Genomic DNA, 17,617 nt, shown 5'->3' on the forward strand with positions numbered 1-17,617 from the left:
TGGCCCCATTTGGATGGATGATGTTGAGTGTCACGGCACAGAGTCGGCCCTGTCTGACTGTAGACACAATGGATGGGGTCAAAGCTACTGTGGTCATGATGAGGATGCTGGAGTGACATGCTCAGGTAAGGAGCCAATCTCTTCCCCACCTTTGGGACTGGGTCAGGAGAAGGGACCTGGCTGTGCCCTCAGGGAGCAATGAACGGCTGCCAGGGCAGGGTCCTGTGTTGCTGGTCATGCTGCCAAGCTGGGACTGTCATTGCTGGTGTCCCTGGTCCCTGAGGAAAGACCAGTGGGGTTCCACCCACTGCTGGGCCCCAAGATGGTTCATCCCACCCTCAGTTGGTGCCTGGGGCTGGGAGATGAATCCCCCTCAATGCCCGCATTTTTTGTTGGTTCTCATCTTTCTTCTCCAATTCAGCCAGCACCTGTCTGGCATTGCTGAGGGCCAGGTTCCCCTGTGCCAGAGGCACCGAGAGCTGCTCAGGCGGCCACCCACGGCCCCAGAGAAGGGTGCAGAGTGGCCAGCGGCTTTTGGGTTGTGCCTCCTGGCAGACACAAGTCCCTCAACCAAAGCAAAGGGGCCGCTCCAAGGGAAAAAGCCCTGTCCTTGGGCAGAGGAGCAGGGTGTCCCTGGTATATCTGTGCCATCAGCACCCATTGGGAGCTGCTGGGAGGGTCATGGGTCTCTTTGCCTGTGGCCACCTTGCAGGCCAGGTGGGACATGGGTATGTAACTGCCAGAGGGCTGTGGGAACTCACAGGGTTCTTTGGTTACTCCAGGATTTGTCCGGCTGGTTGGAGGGAACAACCCCTGCTCAGGACGAGTGGAGATCCGTGATAGGAATGAGTGGAAAACTGTCTGTGACTCCGACTTTGGTCCCAAAGCTGCCGACGTGGTCTACAGAGAGTTGCAGTGTGGCACAGCCCTGTCTGTCCCTGGGGCAGCTCACTTTGGAGAAGGGGCTGGTCCCATGTGGGACAGAGAGCTGCAGTGTGTGGGGAATGAATCCCTTCTCAGCTCCTGCCCCACGGGGTCCCCCAGGGACCAGCCCTGCACCCACGCGAATGCTGCCGGTGTCACCTGCACACGTAAGGACTCAGGGCAGGGTGTTACCACCGCGGGTGTGCCGATGATGGGGGAGCAGGGACAGGACTGTGCTGTGCTGGGTGTGAGGACACAAGGGGTGATCACAGAACCATAGAATGGTTTGGGTTGGAAGGGACCTTTCAATGTCATCTAGTCCAACTTGCCTGCAACCAGCAGGGACCTCTTCAACTAGATCAGGTTGCTCAGAGCCCCGTTAAACCTGACCTTGAATGTTTGTCTGCAGCCCTAAAATGGTGCAGAAGGAGGAGAAAGGCAGGGTGTCCATTTGGCCTCTACTCCACCACCCAAGGCAGCAAAAGCACAAGTCTGCCCTGTCTCATCCTTCTCTGTCCCGAGTTCACAGGGTTCAGGCTGGTGAACGGCAGCACGGCGTGTGAGGGGAGGGTGGAGGTCCATGTGCAGGGGACCTGGGGCACCCTCTGTGCCTCCCGCTGGGACCTCTTGGACGCCCACGTTCTCTGCCGTCACCTCAACTGCGGGTTTGCTGAGTCCATTCCTAAAGGAGGGCATTTTGGGAGAGGAAGCGGCCCTGTCTGGAGAGACTCCTTCCACTGTGACGGGACTGAAGCCCACCTGGGAGAGTGCCCAGTGACTGCCCTGGGGGCCTCGCTGTGCTCCCATGAGAACGACGCTGCTGTCATATGCTCAGGTGAGTGCAGGAAAACACTCGGTTACTCTGTTTTCCTCTTAAATGCTCCCAAAGCAGGGGACCCTGTGGCAGTGCAAGGCTCTGGCTCAGAAGCTCCCCACAGAGGGCTGGCAGCAGGCAGGCGAGCTCCAAGGCCCTCCTGCAAGGGTGCCAGAGCCTGGAGACGTGCAGCAGGCTGCCGGGCTCCCCGATGCCGCCAAGGGCTGGGGCATGGCTGCTCTCCCCAGGCCCAGCTCGCTTCGCATCCCTGCGGCTGGTGGGTGGAGGAAGCCCGTGCGACGGGCGAGTGGAGATCTTCCAGCACGGGACGTGGGGCAGAGTCCTGGATGAGCAGTGGGATGTGCAGGAGGCCAGCGTGGTGTGCCGGCAGCTGCAGTGCGGAGAGGCAGAGGCAGCCTACAACCCCCCAAAGGCTCAGAGAGGGACGGGTCCCGTGGGGCTGCGCGGGGTGCGGTGTGCAGGGCACGAGGCCAACCTGACCCTCTGCAACACCCCTCTGCCTGAGAGTGCGCTGGAAGCAGGGATTGCCGAGGACGTGGGGGTCGTTTGCTGGGGTGAGTGGTGCTGCACGGCCCCCCCAGGCTCTGGGCTGGGTGGGCAGCCGGCCCTTGACGGCAGCCGGGGTTTCCTCCTGCTACAGGGAGCCGTCAGGTGCGGCTGGTGAACGGGCCTGGGCGCTGCGCTGGGAGAGTGGAGATCTACTACCAGGGCAGCTGGGGGAGCGTCTGCGATGACGGCTGGGACCTGTCTGATGCTGCCGTCGTTTGCCACCAGCTGGGCTGCGGAGGGGCACTGGAGGCGGTTGGCTCCGCTCGGTTCGGGGAAGGCTCCGCTCAGATCTGGCTGGAGAGCGTGAACTGCTCCGGGGCCGAAGCTGCTCTCTGGGACTGCCCGGCAGGGTCCTGGGGGCAGCACGACTGCGGGCACAAAGAGGACGCAGGAGTCGTCTGCTCAGGTGTGTGCCGGGAGCTGTGGTGGGAGCCCAGTGCCCAGGCAGGCCGGGACGAGGGGAGAGCCGGACACGGCCGAGGCTGTTCCTGGCCAGCTCTGAGCCCCTGACAAAGGCCATCGTGGGGACACCCATGCACAGGTGCCCTCAGTCCCACCGGGGGTCCCTGGGGAGCTCTGCTGTCCCTGACGGTCCGCAGGGAGGGCAGGGGTGTCTGTCCATCAGGGACATTTCTCTGTCCGTGGGTGCAAGGGGGACTTGCTGGACGTGCCTTTGCCTGTCTGAGGGCCTGGCGGGTGCAGGGGTGTCCCTGCTCCCCCAGCCCCAGCCCAGCCTGTTCCCCCTCGCTGCCTTTCCTCCCAGAGTTCATGGCCCTGAGGCTGGAGAAGGGCACCAACTGCTCCGGGCGCCTGCAGGTTTTCTACAATGGGACGTGGGGGAGCGTTTGCTCCAACTCCATGACTCCTGAAACTGTGTCGCTGGCATGCAAGGAGCTGGGCTGCGGGGACAGAGGGTCCCTGGAAACACAACGGCCCTACGGCAGGCTGTCTGGCACGGCCTGGCTGGATCGTGTGGAGTGTGGGGAGAGAAACAGCTCCTTCTGGCAGTGTCCCTCCGCTCCCTGGCACCCACAGTCATGCGACGACCTGCGAGATGAGACCCACATCACCTGCAAGGGTAATTCTGAGCTAGCCGGGCACCAGCATCCCCTGCGTTCCTGCTCCTGGCTGGGCATGGTCAAATTCCTGGGCCTGCAGGGGCCTTTCGTTTCCAAGCCAGACGCTGCTGCTGCTGGTACCAAAAATGGGACTTCCTCTCCTGGAGCCCCACACATTCACCAGCGGTTGCCAGCCGGGCTCCCAGCTTCGCCTGGTTGAGGCAGAGGTTTCTCGAGGCAAGGTCCCAGAAGGGAACAGCCAGGGCTCTGAGGAGTGTCCCTTCCATGGACACCCTCCTGCTGCTCTGTGACCCAGGGTCCCTTTGGGGCTGAGCAGTCAGGGTCCCCCACGTTGCCGAGTGTGTGTCCCCCGAAGGACCGGGGTTCAGCTGCTGCCATGGGTGGGTGGCACGAGCTGAGCTGAGCCCCACTCTCTGCTGCACGCCCCCCTGCAGCAGCCCCTTCACCACAGCGTTTCCCTCTGCAGGGAGTCAGCCAGAAACGCCCCCGGCCCCAATGGCTGCGTGCCCCAGCACCCCGAGCTGCACAGGTAGCTGCTCCTCTGCATGCCCCTCTCGCCTGGCAGGGCTCTGCCTGCTGTCCCGCGGCCCTGGGAGCTCTCTGCCTTCTCCAGACAGGGAGAAGATTCGTGCCGTGGGAGGGGAGAAGGGGTGCTCCGGCCGAGTGGAGGTGTGGCACCGCGGCTCCTGGGGGACGGTGTGTGATGACTCTTGGGACATGCGGGATGCCGAGGTGGCATGCAGGCAGCTGGGCTGTGGCCCTGCGGTGTCTGCCCTGGCCGAGGCTGCATTTGGGGAGGGGAGCGGCCCCATCTGGCTGGAGCAGGTGGAGTGCCGGGGGACAGAGCCAGCTCTGCAGGACTGCTGGGCCCGGCCTGGGGACAGCGGTGCCTGCCGCCATAAGGAGGATGCGGCCGTGATCTGCTCAGGTGAGCGGCAGGGCTGCGACACCTCACAGGGAGCCCTTTTCCCCATTGGCTGCCATCATGGCTCCAGAGCTCCTGAGAGCAAGGCCATCCCTGCAGAGCAGGAGAGCCTTTTGACAAGTGGGCAGCAGCTTCTGTGGGGCTGGGTGTCCTCCAGCTTATGCCCGCAGGGCCCTGCAGCCCCCAGGGGCATCTCCTGGGCTGCCGGCTCTGTCCCTGCTCTGGACCCTGCGCTCCTTCCTGGCCATGCTCATCAGTCGTGCAGGAGGGGCGATTTGGGTGGGATGTGGCAGGGATGTCTGCACATGTACATGTGCGCACACACACACACACGGGGTGTCAGAGAGGAGGCTCCCTGGTACCTGCACCCCCACCTGCTCAGCCCAGCTCTCCTTCTCCTCCTCTGCAGATGCACCCAGGACGGCAGCACCAACCCCTCCAGCAGGTAACCCGTCCTCCCCACCAGCGCTGGGTCTTCTTGGGGCCAGGCTGTGACCCACAGCCAGAGGGAAGGGGCTCCTTGCTGGGCTGTGAAACTCCCAGGAGGAGGCACCGGGGTAGCGGTGGGGCGGGAGGCTGGGGAGGGCTGTCATTCACCCAGTCAAGTGGGAGCTTCCCCATCCCTCATCCCCTGAAACCCGGTACGTAATGGGGGTCAGGACTGGGGTGTGCCGGCCCCTCACCTCTCCCAGGCCTGGTGCTGCCCTTTCTGTGTTCCTGCCATGCAGATCCCACGCGGGGCCATCTGACCGGCAGCGGGAGAGTCTCCTTGCCCGTCATCATGTGCATCATCCTGGGAGCCCTTCTCTGCCTGCTCCTGGCCCTCCTGGCCGGGCAAGTGCGAAGCGCCAGGGCTGGGCGCAGAGGTGGGTCCCTTCCCAGGGGAAGATGCCTGCTGGCAAGGCCAGGGGTGCCGTGGGGTGTCAGTGAGTGGGAGAGGCAGAGCTGGGGGGACAAGAGAGTGTGCTCTCTGCGGGATCCCATCCCCTCTCTGACCATCCCTGGGCCAGCCCTGCCTCTGTCCACAGGCTCTGAGAGAGCTCAGGAGCCCTTCCCTGAGGCCGTGTACGAGGAGATCGGTTCCAGCCCAGCATGGCAGAAGCAGGCAAGGTTCAGCGGCTCAGGTTGGTGTGCGTCCCTCGTTGAGGACACATCTACAGTGCTCTTTCCCCTGGCTGCCACCCAGGGTTGACCCCTGCAGCCCCCTAACCCATGGTTTGTGCGGTTGTGGGGCTGTTGGATCTGTGTGGGGAGCACCCATGTCCTGGGCCCAGGAGAGAAGCTTTCTCCCCACCTGCTCTGCGCGTCCCATTTGGGGACAGCCCCTCTCTGCCTGCCCCTGCACCCTGGGGGACACCTGAGGGGTGAGGGAAGGGGCTGTCCCAGGGCAGCTCTGGCAGGCCCTTGGAGATGGGCTTTGTCCCAGGGCAGCAGGGTGAGTCCTGAGCCCTCGTCCCCATGCAGCCGTGGCTCTGTGGGTCCCACGTCCCCAGCAGCACTGAGCGCAAGCTGGGTCAGCAGAGCGCACTCCCCTCACACCCGCTGGGCCTCTCTCCAGGCTCCTATTCAGAGGGGTCCCTGAGCAAGCTGCAGCCCTACCCCGGGGACAGCGAGGAGGAGGATGGTCCATGGCCAGCACCAGGTAATGGGGGGCAGGAAGGGGTGGATGTCTCCTCCCTGCAGACATGTGATGGACAGCAGTGTCACTGAGCGTCACCCTCGGAGCTGGGAGGTCGGGCGGGATCTCCTGTGGGGCTGCAAACACCGATGTCGGAGCCCCACGTCCCTGCGCATCCTCCCATCCTCTGCTCTGCAGAACGCATCTTCTCACTGTCACCAGCTCTCCTCTCCTTTCAGAGGTCCCTGTCCTGCCTGGAGGTGACCCAGCTGATGGCTATGATGATGCCAGGGAGGTTTCTGACCCTGGGGAGGATCCTTCCCCTGGGCAGGAAGACTGGGAAAAGCCCAGGGTGGCAGAGGAAGGATCTGGACCCACGGATACCCCTGGAGGTGAGAGGGAAAGAAAGTGCTGCTGGTTCCTGGGGTGGCATCCCTGGCGTTGAATGATTCGCTGTCACATTGAGAGCCCAATGTGCTTGGGTGGGGGAACCTGCCCCAGGAGTTTTTCCCTGGGGGCTCCATGGGTGGGAGAGGGAGCTGAACGTCTCAGGACTGGTGAGGAGAAGGGAGGAAGGTGATGTACAGCCCAGGAGAGGCACCCCATGGGGTGAACATGCAATGGCCTGCCTTGCTGCTTGCAGGGCCAAACCTGCTCTCCCAGAGAGGTGCTGGTGCCCCCGGAGCTGAGGGGGATGGCTGGTCCCTGTCCCCAAAGAGCATGGGCTATGACGATGCTGAAGAGGTGTCTGTGGCACATCCCCCTGAGGACACAGAGGCTGTGACACCGGAGCTCAGTGCACAACGGTCCCTGAGCCCCGGGCCAGGAGAGCCCGTCCCTGCAGTGCAGCTGGGGGCAGCCAGGAGGGAGGAGAGGTCTGTGCAGCTGGGAGAGCCGTGAGCACCAGGGAACCCTCTCCCTTTTCCCATGGGCAGCAGAAACTGCCAGGGGTTTCCTCGATTTTGATTCCCCTGTTTTTACACAGGAGCCCCCATATTGGGTCTTATTAAAAGCCTTTGAGCCAGAGCTGTGCTTGCCTGCCCAGGTGCTTTAGTGTCTCCCCGAGGGTGGCTGGAGGAAACCGGAGCCCAAAGACATGGCGGTGGGGAAGGGGCATGTCTCAGGTGGGTGTGTGGTGCAGGGCAGTGAGCTGAGCTCAGGTCCAGCACAGCTGCCCGCCTCTCTCCTGAGAGGGGGCTCCAAGGAGGCAGCGCACACAGCCCTCCTCACCCCACAGCCAGACCCTGGCTGGGCAGGGCAGGCCCACAGTGCCTGCAGAGGACCAGAGGCTCCAGCTCCAGCCTTTCCCAGAGGCTGGGCATTCAGGGAAGAACCCCCTTGGAGATGCCGGGGATGGAAGCCAGGATCTCCCACATGCAAAGTGGGCGCTCTGCCACTGAGCTACACCCTCTGGAGCCTTCCCAGCAGGAGACACTCTCCTCCCATGAGGGGTCTGTGACAAGCACAGCCCCGTTGTCCCCTGGGTGCCCAGGGACCCTCTGCAGCAAACAGCACTTGAGCCCTCCTGAGATGGGGGAAGTCCGCACGGCCTCTCCCCTGGGGCCTGATCCTGGCACAGGGCTGCACTGCAGAGCACTGCGCCTCCAGCGTCTCTGAAGAGCGATGGGGCAGAAGGAGGCTCTGGCTGCAGGTGCTGCTCCCACGCTCTGGCCCCCTCCAGGGCCAATGGAGAGGAGAACACTCCTGAGCCTCCTCTGCCCCCCAGGGCAAGGGCAACCCCCCTGTGTGCCACATCTGTGCGCAGTGGCACAGGAGGAAAAGTACAACAGGGTGAGGGACATGCCCTCCCTGGGGTGAGGTGCCCCCAGGCTCTGATGGCACCCCAGGGTGTGCGATGGGGCAACATGGGAGCAGAAAGCTCACACGCTCTCATCCATGTAGCAGGCCTCCTCCTGCACCCCTCTGCCCCGCAGCATCCCTGGAGGTGGGGTGAAGGGCAGGTGTCCATCTCCATGGGGCTGATGCCCAGAGAGGAGCATATTGGTGTGTTACCAGTCATTGGAGCAGGGGGGCAAAGGGGGACAAGAAATTCTGCTCAGGACAGCGTGTGACTAAACAATACCGATGGCCATGCACTCCGGTGGGTGATCCTCAGCGTGGCTTTGTCAGCTGTCCCGGGCACATCAGAGGTCTCACTGCAACACCCCCCCGGGGGAAGGATGCTGCCATTCAGGCCGCAGCTCCAGGGAGTGCCTCTCCCTGGGACTATGGGTCCAGTGGCCTCTGCTCTGGGAACTGAAGACAAGGTGCAGGAGGCACCTGAGGAGGGGAACAGACTCTGCACCCTTGAGCATGACAAAGAGGAGAGGAATTGGGTCGTGCAGAGACCCCGCAGAGGACACATCCCGATCCTGTGGAGCAGGGAAGGAGGCACAACTGGAGACCACCCCAAAGCAGCCCTGAGTGGAGAGTCCTGCCCAGGGGGAGGCTGGGGACTTGTGGGGCTGGAGGAAGGCTCCTTCTAAGCCGCAGATGTGCAGGTCCAGGGCAGGGACAGTGCTCTGGCAAGAGGTGAAGGAGCAAGCAGGGCTGGGGCAGGCTGGAAGGCGGCAGACGGGCTCTGCAAAAAGCAGAGGGAGAAAAATCACTGCTGAAGCCCAGGGCTGAACCAGGCACCTTTAGATCTTCAGTCTAACGCTCTCCCAGCTGAGCTCCTTCAGCCCTGCCCCAGCAGCCCTTGTCCCCGGGCCACCCCTGCCGGGCCCCAGGCTGACACAGATGAGGAGTGCTCCTCAGGGAGGTTCCCAGGGAAAAGCTGTGCCCAGCCCCGGACAGAGGGGACCGGGCCCCTCCCTGCCTCCAAGGCCAGGTGGGCTCCAGCTTTGGTGGAGGCCACGTTACGCTGGGCGTGCCAAGATGTGTGGGGACCTCGTACAAAGGGGACAGGAGTGAAGGTAAGTGGGCAGGCCAGGCATGTGCAACTGCAAAGGCTGAGGGTCAAAGAAGCATAGGACTGATGGAAGACCTTATCACCTGGAAAGCCTCCTCCCACACCTTTTTTCCCTTGCTGAACTTTGCTGCTTCCTTCCCAACTCCTCTCCCTCCTTCCCCCTGAGCAGTGCAGGGCGATGGGAATGGGGGTCCTGGGCAGTCCATACCAATTCCTCTCTGCTGCTCCTTCCTTCTACCACTTTTCCCATGGGGTCCCTCTTACAGGCTACAGTCTTTCGAGATAAACCTGCTACAGCATGGGCTCTCCTCAAGCTGAAATTCTTTCAGGAAATATCCAGCCTCTCCAGTGTTGGGTCCTCCACCAAGCGCAGGGATTACCTCCTCCGCTGTGCTCCTCTCCTTAGGCTGCAGGGAAATACCTGCTCTACTGTGGTATTCTCCACAGGCTGCAGGAGACCATCTGCTCTGGCACCTGGAGCACCTCCTCTCCCTCCTTCACTCACCCTGGTGTTTTCAGGGCTCTTTCTCACACTGGTTTTCCCTCACTCCTCTCCCACTCGAGCCCTTGTGTCCTTTCTTAAATACACTCTCACAGAGGTTCCACCATCCTCATTGATGGGCTCAGTTTTGGCCAGCGGTGGGTTTCTTTTGGAGCTGTCTGGAACCAGCTCTGTCTGGCACGGAAGCAGCCCCTGGTCTCTTCTCACAGAGGCCCATGCCTTCAGCCCCACCACTACCAAACCCTGGAGACGGACACCAATTCCACAAGCCCTGGCTCTGCACCACAAACACTCTGCTGTGAGTCCTCACCCCGCATGGTCACACGGTACAAGCTGCACTCCGAGGATTTTTCCTCCTGGGCACTTTCCAGCCCAGCCCACCTCCCTCCAAGCTCTGCCACCTCCCCTGCCCTCTCTCCATCCCAGCCCAGTCTGCGCTGGCCCAACAGCAGAGCCTGCCCCAGGGTGCTGCAGAGCTCTGGGCACTCACTCCACAGCCACAGCCCCTCTGAAGGGCACCGCAGCTGCTGGGGGGCAGAGGAGGGTCAGCCCCAGAGATGGGGGGCATTTGGGCACAAGGCAAAGGCAGTCAGTGGGCCCCTGTGTCCTCCTCCCCAGGATGTTCTGAGGGGTCTGCAGCCCCTCTGTGCCATCCCCTCTCCCCAGCCCAGCACAAGAGCCCTGGCCCTGGGGACCCTCAGGCAGCTCCTGCCGCCCCAGTGACAGAGTGGCACCGGGACAGCCTGCCCCAGGCTGCTGCAGCCAGAAAGGTCTTCTCATCTCCCATTTATTAAGCCCTGCTGCTGATGGGTCTCAGAAAAGGAAGTGTTAGCTGGTTCATGTATTTTATTTGAACACACAGAGGGACTGAGTCTTTATTTACACAAATGCTTTGCGTCACTGATGAGATGTGAAAAGTTAAGGAGGAGGGGAGGAATAGTGAATGCTTGTCACACCAGATGCTGTGAATCCTTTGCAGAGGAAGGTACACAGTCTATGGCTGATGAAAAAATGTCCAATCAGTTTCCTCAGGGCATCCTTGAGCTCCTGGTTCCTCATGCTGTAGATGAGGGGGTTCACTGCTGGAGGCAACACCGAGTACAGAAATGACACGACTAGATTCAGGAATGAAGAGGAGACAGAGGGGGGCTTCAGGTAGGAAAACACCCCAGTGGTGATAAAGAGGGAAACCACAGCCAGGTGAGGGAGGCACGTGGAAAAGGCTTTCTGTCTTCCCTGCTGTGAGGGCATCCTCAGCACAGCCATGAAGATCAACACATAGGACACCACAATGAAAACAAAACACAGAAAGGCAAAAAAGGTACTAAAAGAAAGAAGCCCAACTTCCCTGAGGTAGTCTGATTGTGAGCAGGAGAGCTTGAGGATCTGGGGGATTTCACAGAAGAACTGGTCCACAGCATTTCCTTGGCAGAGAGATATTGAAAATGTATTGTTTGTGTGCAGCAGAGCATGGAGAAAGCCACTGCCCCAGGCAGCTGCTGCCATGTGGACACAAGCTCTGCTGCCCAGGAGGGACCCATAGTGCAGGGGTTTGCAGATGGCAACGTAGCGGTCGTAGGCCATGACTGTCAGAAGATAAAACTCTGCTGTCATCAAGGTGAGAAACAGGAAGACCTGTGCAACACATCCCGAGAAGGAGATGGCCCTGGTGTGCCAGAGGGAGTTGGCCATGGCTTTGGGCAGAGTGGTGGAGATGCAGCCCAGGTCGAGGAGGGCGAGGTTGAGGAGGAAGAAGTACATGGGGGTGTGGAGGCGGTGGTCACAGGCTACGGCAGTGATGATGAGGCCATTGCCCAGGAGGGCAGCCAGGTAGATGCCCAGGAAGAGGCAGAAGTGCAAGAGCTGCAGCTCCCGCGTGTCTGCGAATGCCAGGAGGAGGAAGTGGGTGATGGAGCTGCCGTTGGACATCGCATCCCTTTGTTCCCGAGGTACTGCCAAAGGAGGAAAGCACACTCACAAGTCAGGACAGCCCTGAGGAAATCTCTTCCCATCGCCTGCCCTTCCAAACCCAAGCTCCGGAAACACACTTTGCCTGTGTCTTTTTTCCAGGAACTTTTTGCATTTCCTTTTTTGGAACTCCCATTGTTGCTGGCCAAGTGTGCCGTGAGGAGCAGAGCTCTGCTTGTGGGCTCCCAAGGAGTCATCCCTGCTCCACAGCAGCGGGGAATGGGGAAAGGGGTTACAGCTTCTGCCATTCACTAGTTACCTCATCTGTAATCCACTTGTAACGCAGAGGAGCTGCTCAGCATATTCCTGCAGGAAAACCTCAAGGAAACTCCTGGTTGTCCTAAAGCTGCAGTGACATGAGCAGAGCCAGCTCACCTGTGAGCCTTGTTGGGTGGGAAAGACCACGCAGCTCTTCACTCACTCCCCCCACACTCACTGCAGAGGGATAGGGAGAAGAGGGAGAAAAAGGAATAAAAATCTCATGGGTTGAGATAGAGACAGTTTGATAGACCAGTAACGGGAAAGAAACTAACAATCATTGTAAAAGCATATAGGAAACCAGGAGTGATGCAGTACAATTGCTTACCACCCGATGCCCATCCCGAGCAGAGAACATGGATTCCTGCCGCCCGGCCAACCCCCATTTCTATACTGAGCAGGACCAGCCCAAGGCATTTTAATGCCCTCTCTGGTGGTTTTGGTGTTCAGTCCATGATGCTCAGACACAGGGGAGGCTTATGAAACTTCTCCAGAAGTCAACGTCAGATGCAAACTCTAAAGTTTCTTGGAGCGTTAATGGGTCCCACTGAGGGCCATTACTGCCAAAGGCTCCTGGGGGCTCGTTCGAGGGAAAACTGGAGGCAGTGAGGGCAGGTAGGCAAAGGCAATGGAGAGGTGTCTCTGACGCTGGCTAATGCTGAATGTGTGAGAGGAAGGCAAAGGGCCAAGCCCTGGCCTCCAGCCCCTGGGAAGGGAGATCCTGCCCCACAAGCACAGCTCAGGGCTCTTGCTGGGGCATTGTGATGGGAGGACGTGCAATGCCAAGGGCAGAAAGACAGAATGACGGCTCCCGGGTGGGGAAGAGGAGGCGCTAAGGCCCTAGTGCTGTAAGGATAAGGTGTCTTCTGGTAGCCTTGGTGGCACAGACAACAGCCACAGCCAAGAGGAGAAAGACATAAGCACTGTTGGGGGCTTGTTGGGGGCTTTCAGCCTTGCCAACTCCCTTGATCGTCTCCACCCCTGGCTGTGCTATGGTGTCCCACATCTGCTCCTCTTCCCCTGCAGGCTGCAGACATCCCCTCTGCTTCCCCGTCTTGCTCTCCCCTCAGCATCTCACTGCCTTTACTCATCTCTCTCCATCGTCCTTGGCTGTTCATGACCTGAAACACAACGCCTTGGGCTGATCCCGACTCCCTCTGGGTGATCTGTTGCAGCACAGCACTGCCCTTGCAGTGGCATTTCTTTCTCCTGGTGTCCAGTCTCCACCTCCCAAGCTGCCCTTTGTTGCATTATTTCTTTCTCCTGCTGTTTTCCGCCAAAGAAAAGATCCATTGTCTCTGAAACAACCCTTCAACCAGGTTCAGGCCATTCCAATAGTGCCCTGAGCCTCCCTGCCCCTGGGCCAGAGAAGCCCAAGTCCCTCAGCCTCTCCACCAAGCACACGTGCACTGGGCCCTAAAGCCCATCGTGGCAGACTTCCTCTGGACACTCTCCAGGTCCTCTCCACTTCTCCAAAATGGGGAGCTGCACACTGGGACACAGCTGTGTGCGTTGGGCCACAGCAGTGCTGAGTCAAAGGGGAAGGTGACTCAAGTTGCCTGGGGGGCACACGCTCCTCCTCCTGCAGCCCCGTAGGCAGCCGGCCTTGTTCATAGTGAGCGTGCACCACTGGCTCATGAGGCGTCCCTCAGGGTGCCCAGCCCCGTCTCCGCAGGGTCACTGCTCAGCACATCAGGTCCCAGCCTGTCCTGCTGCATTGGGGTTATTCTTCCCCGGGATGCAGGACTGGACACTTCTCCTTGAAAGACTTCAAGACATTTCTGTTGGCCAAATCCCAGCGTTTCTCCAGCTGCCCCTGGACTCAAGCTCCATTTGGTCAGCTGTTAATATTTGTGTGCAGATGGTCACCCTGATGCTTGTTCCCCAGGGCTCGGTATTGGGGCCAGTTCACGTTAAGATCTTTATCAATGATCTGGACGAGGGGATCGAGTGCACCCTCAGTAAGTTTGCAGACAACAGCAAGTTGGGTGGGAGTGTCGACCTCCTTAAGGTTAGAAAGACATTGCAGAGGGATCTGGAGAAGCTGGATTGATGGTCCAAGGCCAATGGTGTGAGGTTCAAGAAGGCCAAGTGCCGGGTCCTGCACTTGGGTCACACCAACCCTATGCAGCGTTACAAGCCTGGGGAGGAGTGGCTGGAGAGCTGCCCTGCAGGAAAGGACCTGGGGGTGTTGGTCGACTGCCGGCTGAATATGAGCCAGCAGTGTGCCCATGTGGCCAAGAAGGCCAACAGCATCCTGGCCTGTATCAGGAACAGTGTGGTGAGCAGGAGTAGGGAAGTGATTGTCCCCCTGTACTCGGCACTGGTCAGGCCCCACCTGGAGTACTGTGTCCAGTTTTGGGCCCCTCACCACAAAGAAAGACATTGAGGTGCTGGAGCAGGTCCAGAGAAGGGCTAAGGAGGTGGTGAGGGATTTCGAGGATAAATTTTATGAGGAGTGGCTGAGGGAGCTGGGATTGTTTAGCCTGGAGAAATGGAGGCTGAGGATATTTGGAAAAAATTTTTAAACTGAAGCGGTTATTAAGCATTGGAACAGGCGGCCCAGAAAGTGGTTGAGGCACCACCTCTGGAGGTATTTAAAAAATGGGCAGACATAGTGCTTAGAGCTATGGTTTAGTGATGGTTTTTGTCAGAGTTAGGTTGATGGCTGGACTAGGCGATCTGAAAGGTCCCTCCTGTTGCATGAAAAGGGGCAAAGCGGTTTTGGCAGAAGATAAACCCCCTTGTGTTCTAACAATCCTCACCGAGGTGGGGGACCAGGTGCGGCTGGGTTTAAATTCGGAGTGATGCCCAATCCAGCACTATCAGTCCAATCGCGTTTAATATGTATTAAACTGTTACAATTTGGATACACCGATAGTGGACTGCACCTTCAGTCTAGTCGTGCTCCTGAACTAGCACGGCCATTCTCCAGTCTTTGGTTGCGTTCAGTGAGAAAGCGAAACGACCAGCTACTGAAACAGTGCAGTTTATTTAAACAACAGGTATATAGGATTGACGGTGATAAATACACTGTCTGCAAAGCATGTGCAAATAACGATATTGTTACATACAGAAAAGGCACAATGAAGTTATATACAATACAGCCTGGCTATAAATGTAGGAGAGAGATTCTCTGGAGAGATTTCTAAGTTTCCCGAGGAAACACTCGGTATGATCTAAGTCTTACCCACAGGCGTCCCTATGGCGGGGAAGAAAGGCTCAGCCAGTCGACTGGTCCCGGAAGTTAGTGATGGAATTCTCCTGACTTGTTCGCGATGGTGTCTTCCCCGATATCCCCCCTCTCTCGGGCTATTTTTATAGTATTTATTTTATTTTCAAAGTGGAGTTTGAGTGACTTTAGTCATAAATTCTTTTATTATGATTGGTGTACTCAAGGAGGAGTGGTCGCACCTTGGGGGTGGGTAGCCTCTGGGATGGAGGTGTGTTTTGGTACGTTGTAATGAGTAATGTTCGCACAAAGGACAAAATTTCATCAAAATTTGATGAAATGTTGGCTCAGGTAGTGAGTAGGCCGCTTATCTGTTTCGTAGTAAGCAAGTAGGCAGCTTATCTGTTCCGTACTACTATCTCGTTCCCATATCTGCTATTCGTCACAAGGCAAGGCCATGGAACAATAATATAAGACGGGCAGACATAGTGCTTAGAGATATGGTGTAGTGATGGCTTTTGTCAGAGGTAGGTTGATGGTTGGACTAGGTGATCTGAAAGGTCCCTCCCAACCAAGCCAATTCTATGATTCTATTAACGTTTTGTTCCCTTTTCCACTCTTCTTCCACTCTCAAGTTCTTCTCTTGGATCATCCTCATCTCCTCCCATACAAAGAGCCAATTCTTTTTGACCGTTTCCTTGTTGGTCCTTCCCTTGGTGTTTCTGAGATGGTGACAGTGGCACTTTCCACCTTCCTCATGATGTCCATGACACTAGTAACCCCTTTTCTTACCTCTGCTGTCCTACAGCTACTCAAGTTGTCTTGTTAGAGGAACCACCACTCAGCATGAGCCATCTGCACATGCAGTTTAAATGCTGATGTGCTGGAGCTTCAGTGCACAGGGACCTTGAGACACCTGGGAATGTGGCCAACAGAAACCTCCTCAAGTTTTTGAAGGAGAAAGGGCAAAGTGGGAGAGGACCAGGTGAGGAGTGAGTCTGAGGAGAGGAGCCTGGGCATTTTGAGGGATGCCATATGAGCCTCTGGTAAAGGCTCAGCACCATTAAGGTCAGCTGCATATAGGGTGGTGTTAGAAGGACTGCGGCGACCCAGACCAGGGCAGTTATTGTCCCCCTCAACTCAGCACTGGTGTGGCCACATCTGCTCTCATAGTGTCCCAGCATGCCATGGATTTGAAGGGATGTTTAAAGGTCATGTGGTCCAATCGCTGTTTTTTAGGGACATCTGTGACTCAATGAGGATGTTCAAAGCCCCACCCTACCTGACCCTGAACACCGCCAAAGATGGAGAATCCACAACTTCTCTGGGCAACATTTTCCAGTGTCTCACCACCCTCATTGTGAAAAATTTCTTCCCTATGTCCAATCTAAATCTACACTCTTTCAGTTTAAAGCCATTGCCCCTTTCCTGTCATTACTTGCCCTGGTAAAATCTCTCTCTCTCTCTCTTATAAGCCTCCACCGTAAACTGAAAGGATATAAGAAGGTCTCCTTGGTGCTTTTTTGTTTCCAGGCTCAACAACTTCAACTCTCTCAGTTTCTCTTCCTAGGAGAGGTCTTCCAGCCCTCCAATGATTGTTGGTGATCCATCTCTTGACATGCTCTAACAGCTTGAGGCGTGAGGCATGTGTTGAGGGTTTCAGCTTTGGTGTTAGTGTTCAGGGAAGGGCTACAGATGAGAGCTGCAGGTGAGGGATTAGGGTTAGGGTCCAGGCAAAGGCTTAGGGGGAGCTGCGTCGTGCCGAGTCTGAGGGGCAAGAGTGTGGAAGGCACTCAGCGTGTATGGGCCCTGGTGGTGAGCAGAGGGAAAGCTCATGTGGTGATGACCAAAAGCATCCCCATTGCAATGAGCTGGGGATTAGCACTGGGCCCCTTGGCTTGGCAGGGCACATCCAGGGGGCTACAGCACACAGGATGTCTCTGCCTCCTTTCTGTGTCACCCTGAAATCACTGCCTCTGGTTCTCTGCTCCAATTAGCCCCCAGGGAGGCACGCTTCCATTTCCTGAAGCAGCTTTGTCACCCACAGCCCTCAGCAGACCCTGCTGAAACTCCAAGGCTCTTTATTCCCTCCAGGGCCCTCCACACTGTGTGACTTTCCCCTGGGAGCTTGTTAACGTGAAGGAACTGTAATGAGTTTATTCTTGCATCTCAATTCACCGTATGGTTGCAAGGGGACTTTGAGGAGAGACTGTCTCCAAGGAAGAGTTTTGCTAGAGTTTGCTGGAGAAGAAAAGTTTTGTTTAACAAGCACATAATGTAACATGGGCAGGGACATGACTCGAGACATGAGTTGGTGACAAGGCTCTGGGATGGAAATTTGGCCAACAATAAGGCACAGTTTACTTAATCTGCCACACTCTCTCTTTAGCCAACTCACTAACTGTGCGTATATTTAGAATTTCCTATCAATCTCTCCAATGTATTTCTTTTATGGTAATAATTTGAGGAAGGTGGAGCTTATTGGAGGCTTGGACTTGGCATATAGTGGAGGAATGCATTGGGTTTCTTTAATTAATTGGTATCATTTTGTCCTTCTGGCTGTTCAAATTTAATAAGAATCCCTTGTCTATTTACAGCCAAGTCTGCGGGGGAATTGGGCAGGAATTGGTGCAAGGGAGCTGTGAACATTCAGCTGCAGACTCAGCGCACAAGTCTGATGTAGGAAAAGAATGCAAGTCCCAGGCAGCCCCGAGAGAAATGGTGGGGAGGAGGAGGTGGGGGGGCAAGTTGTCCATACAGTGGGGGACCTCGAGGAGATGGCAGTTGCTACCTCTCCGGTCCTCCTTAGGAGACCCTCTGGTTCAGTATCAGTTGGAGAAAGCTGCAAGCATTTCCTCTGGAAAAAGAAAAAGACT

General features: G+C 57.6%; 1 protein-coding gene across 1 annotated transcript; it reads left to right on the forward strand.

The window, feature by feature from the left end:
- The first annotated feature begins 13 nt into the window (after positions 1-13).
- LOC141736694 (scavenger receptor cysteine-rich type 1 protein M130-like) lies at positions 14-16,368 on the forward strand. Its single transcript, XM_074571252.1, has 7 exons — positions 14-125; positions 1,454-1,759; positions 2,221-2,313; positions 2,400-2,714; positions 3,072-3,386; positions 16,217-16,224; positions 16,312-16,368. The coding sequence occupies exons 1-7, from the start codon at positions 14-16 to the stop codon at positions 16,366-16,368; spliced, it is 1,206 nt and encodes a 401-aa protein (XP_074427353.1).
- Positions 16,369-17,617: the final 1,249 nt, after the last annotated feature.

This window comes from Larus michahellis (genome assembly GCF_964199755.1).
Source record: "Larus michahellis chromosome W unlocalized genomic scaffold, bLarMic1.1 SUPER_W_unloc_1, whole genome shotgun sequence".
NCBI classification, from domain to species: domain Eukaryota; kingdom Metazoa; phylum Chordata; class Aves; order Charadriiformes; family Laridae; genus Larus; species Larus michahellis.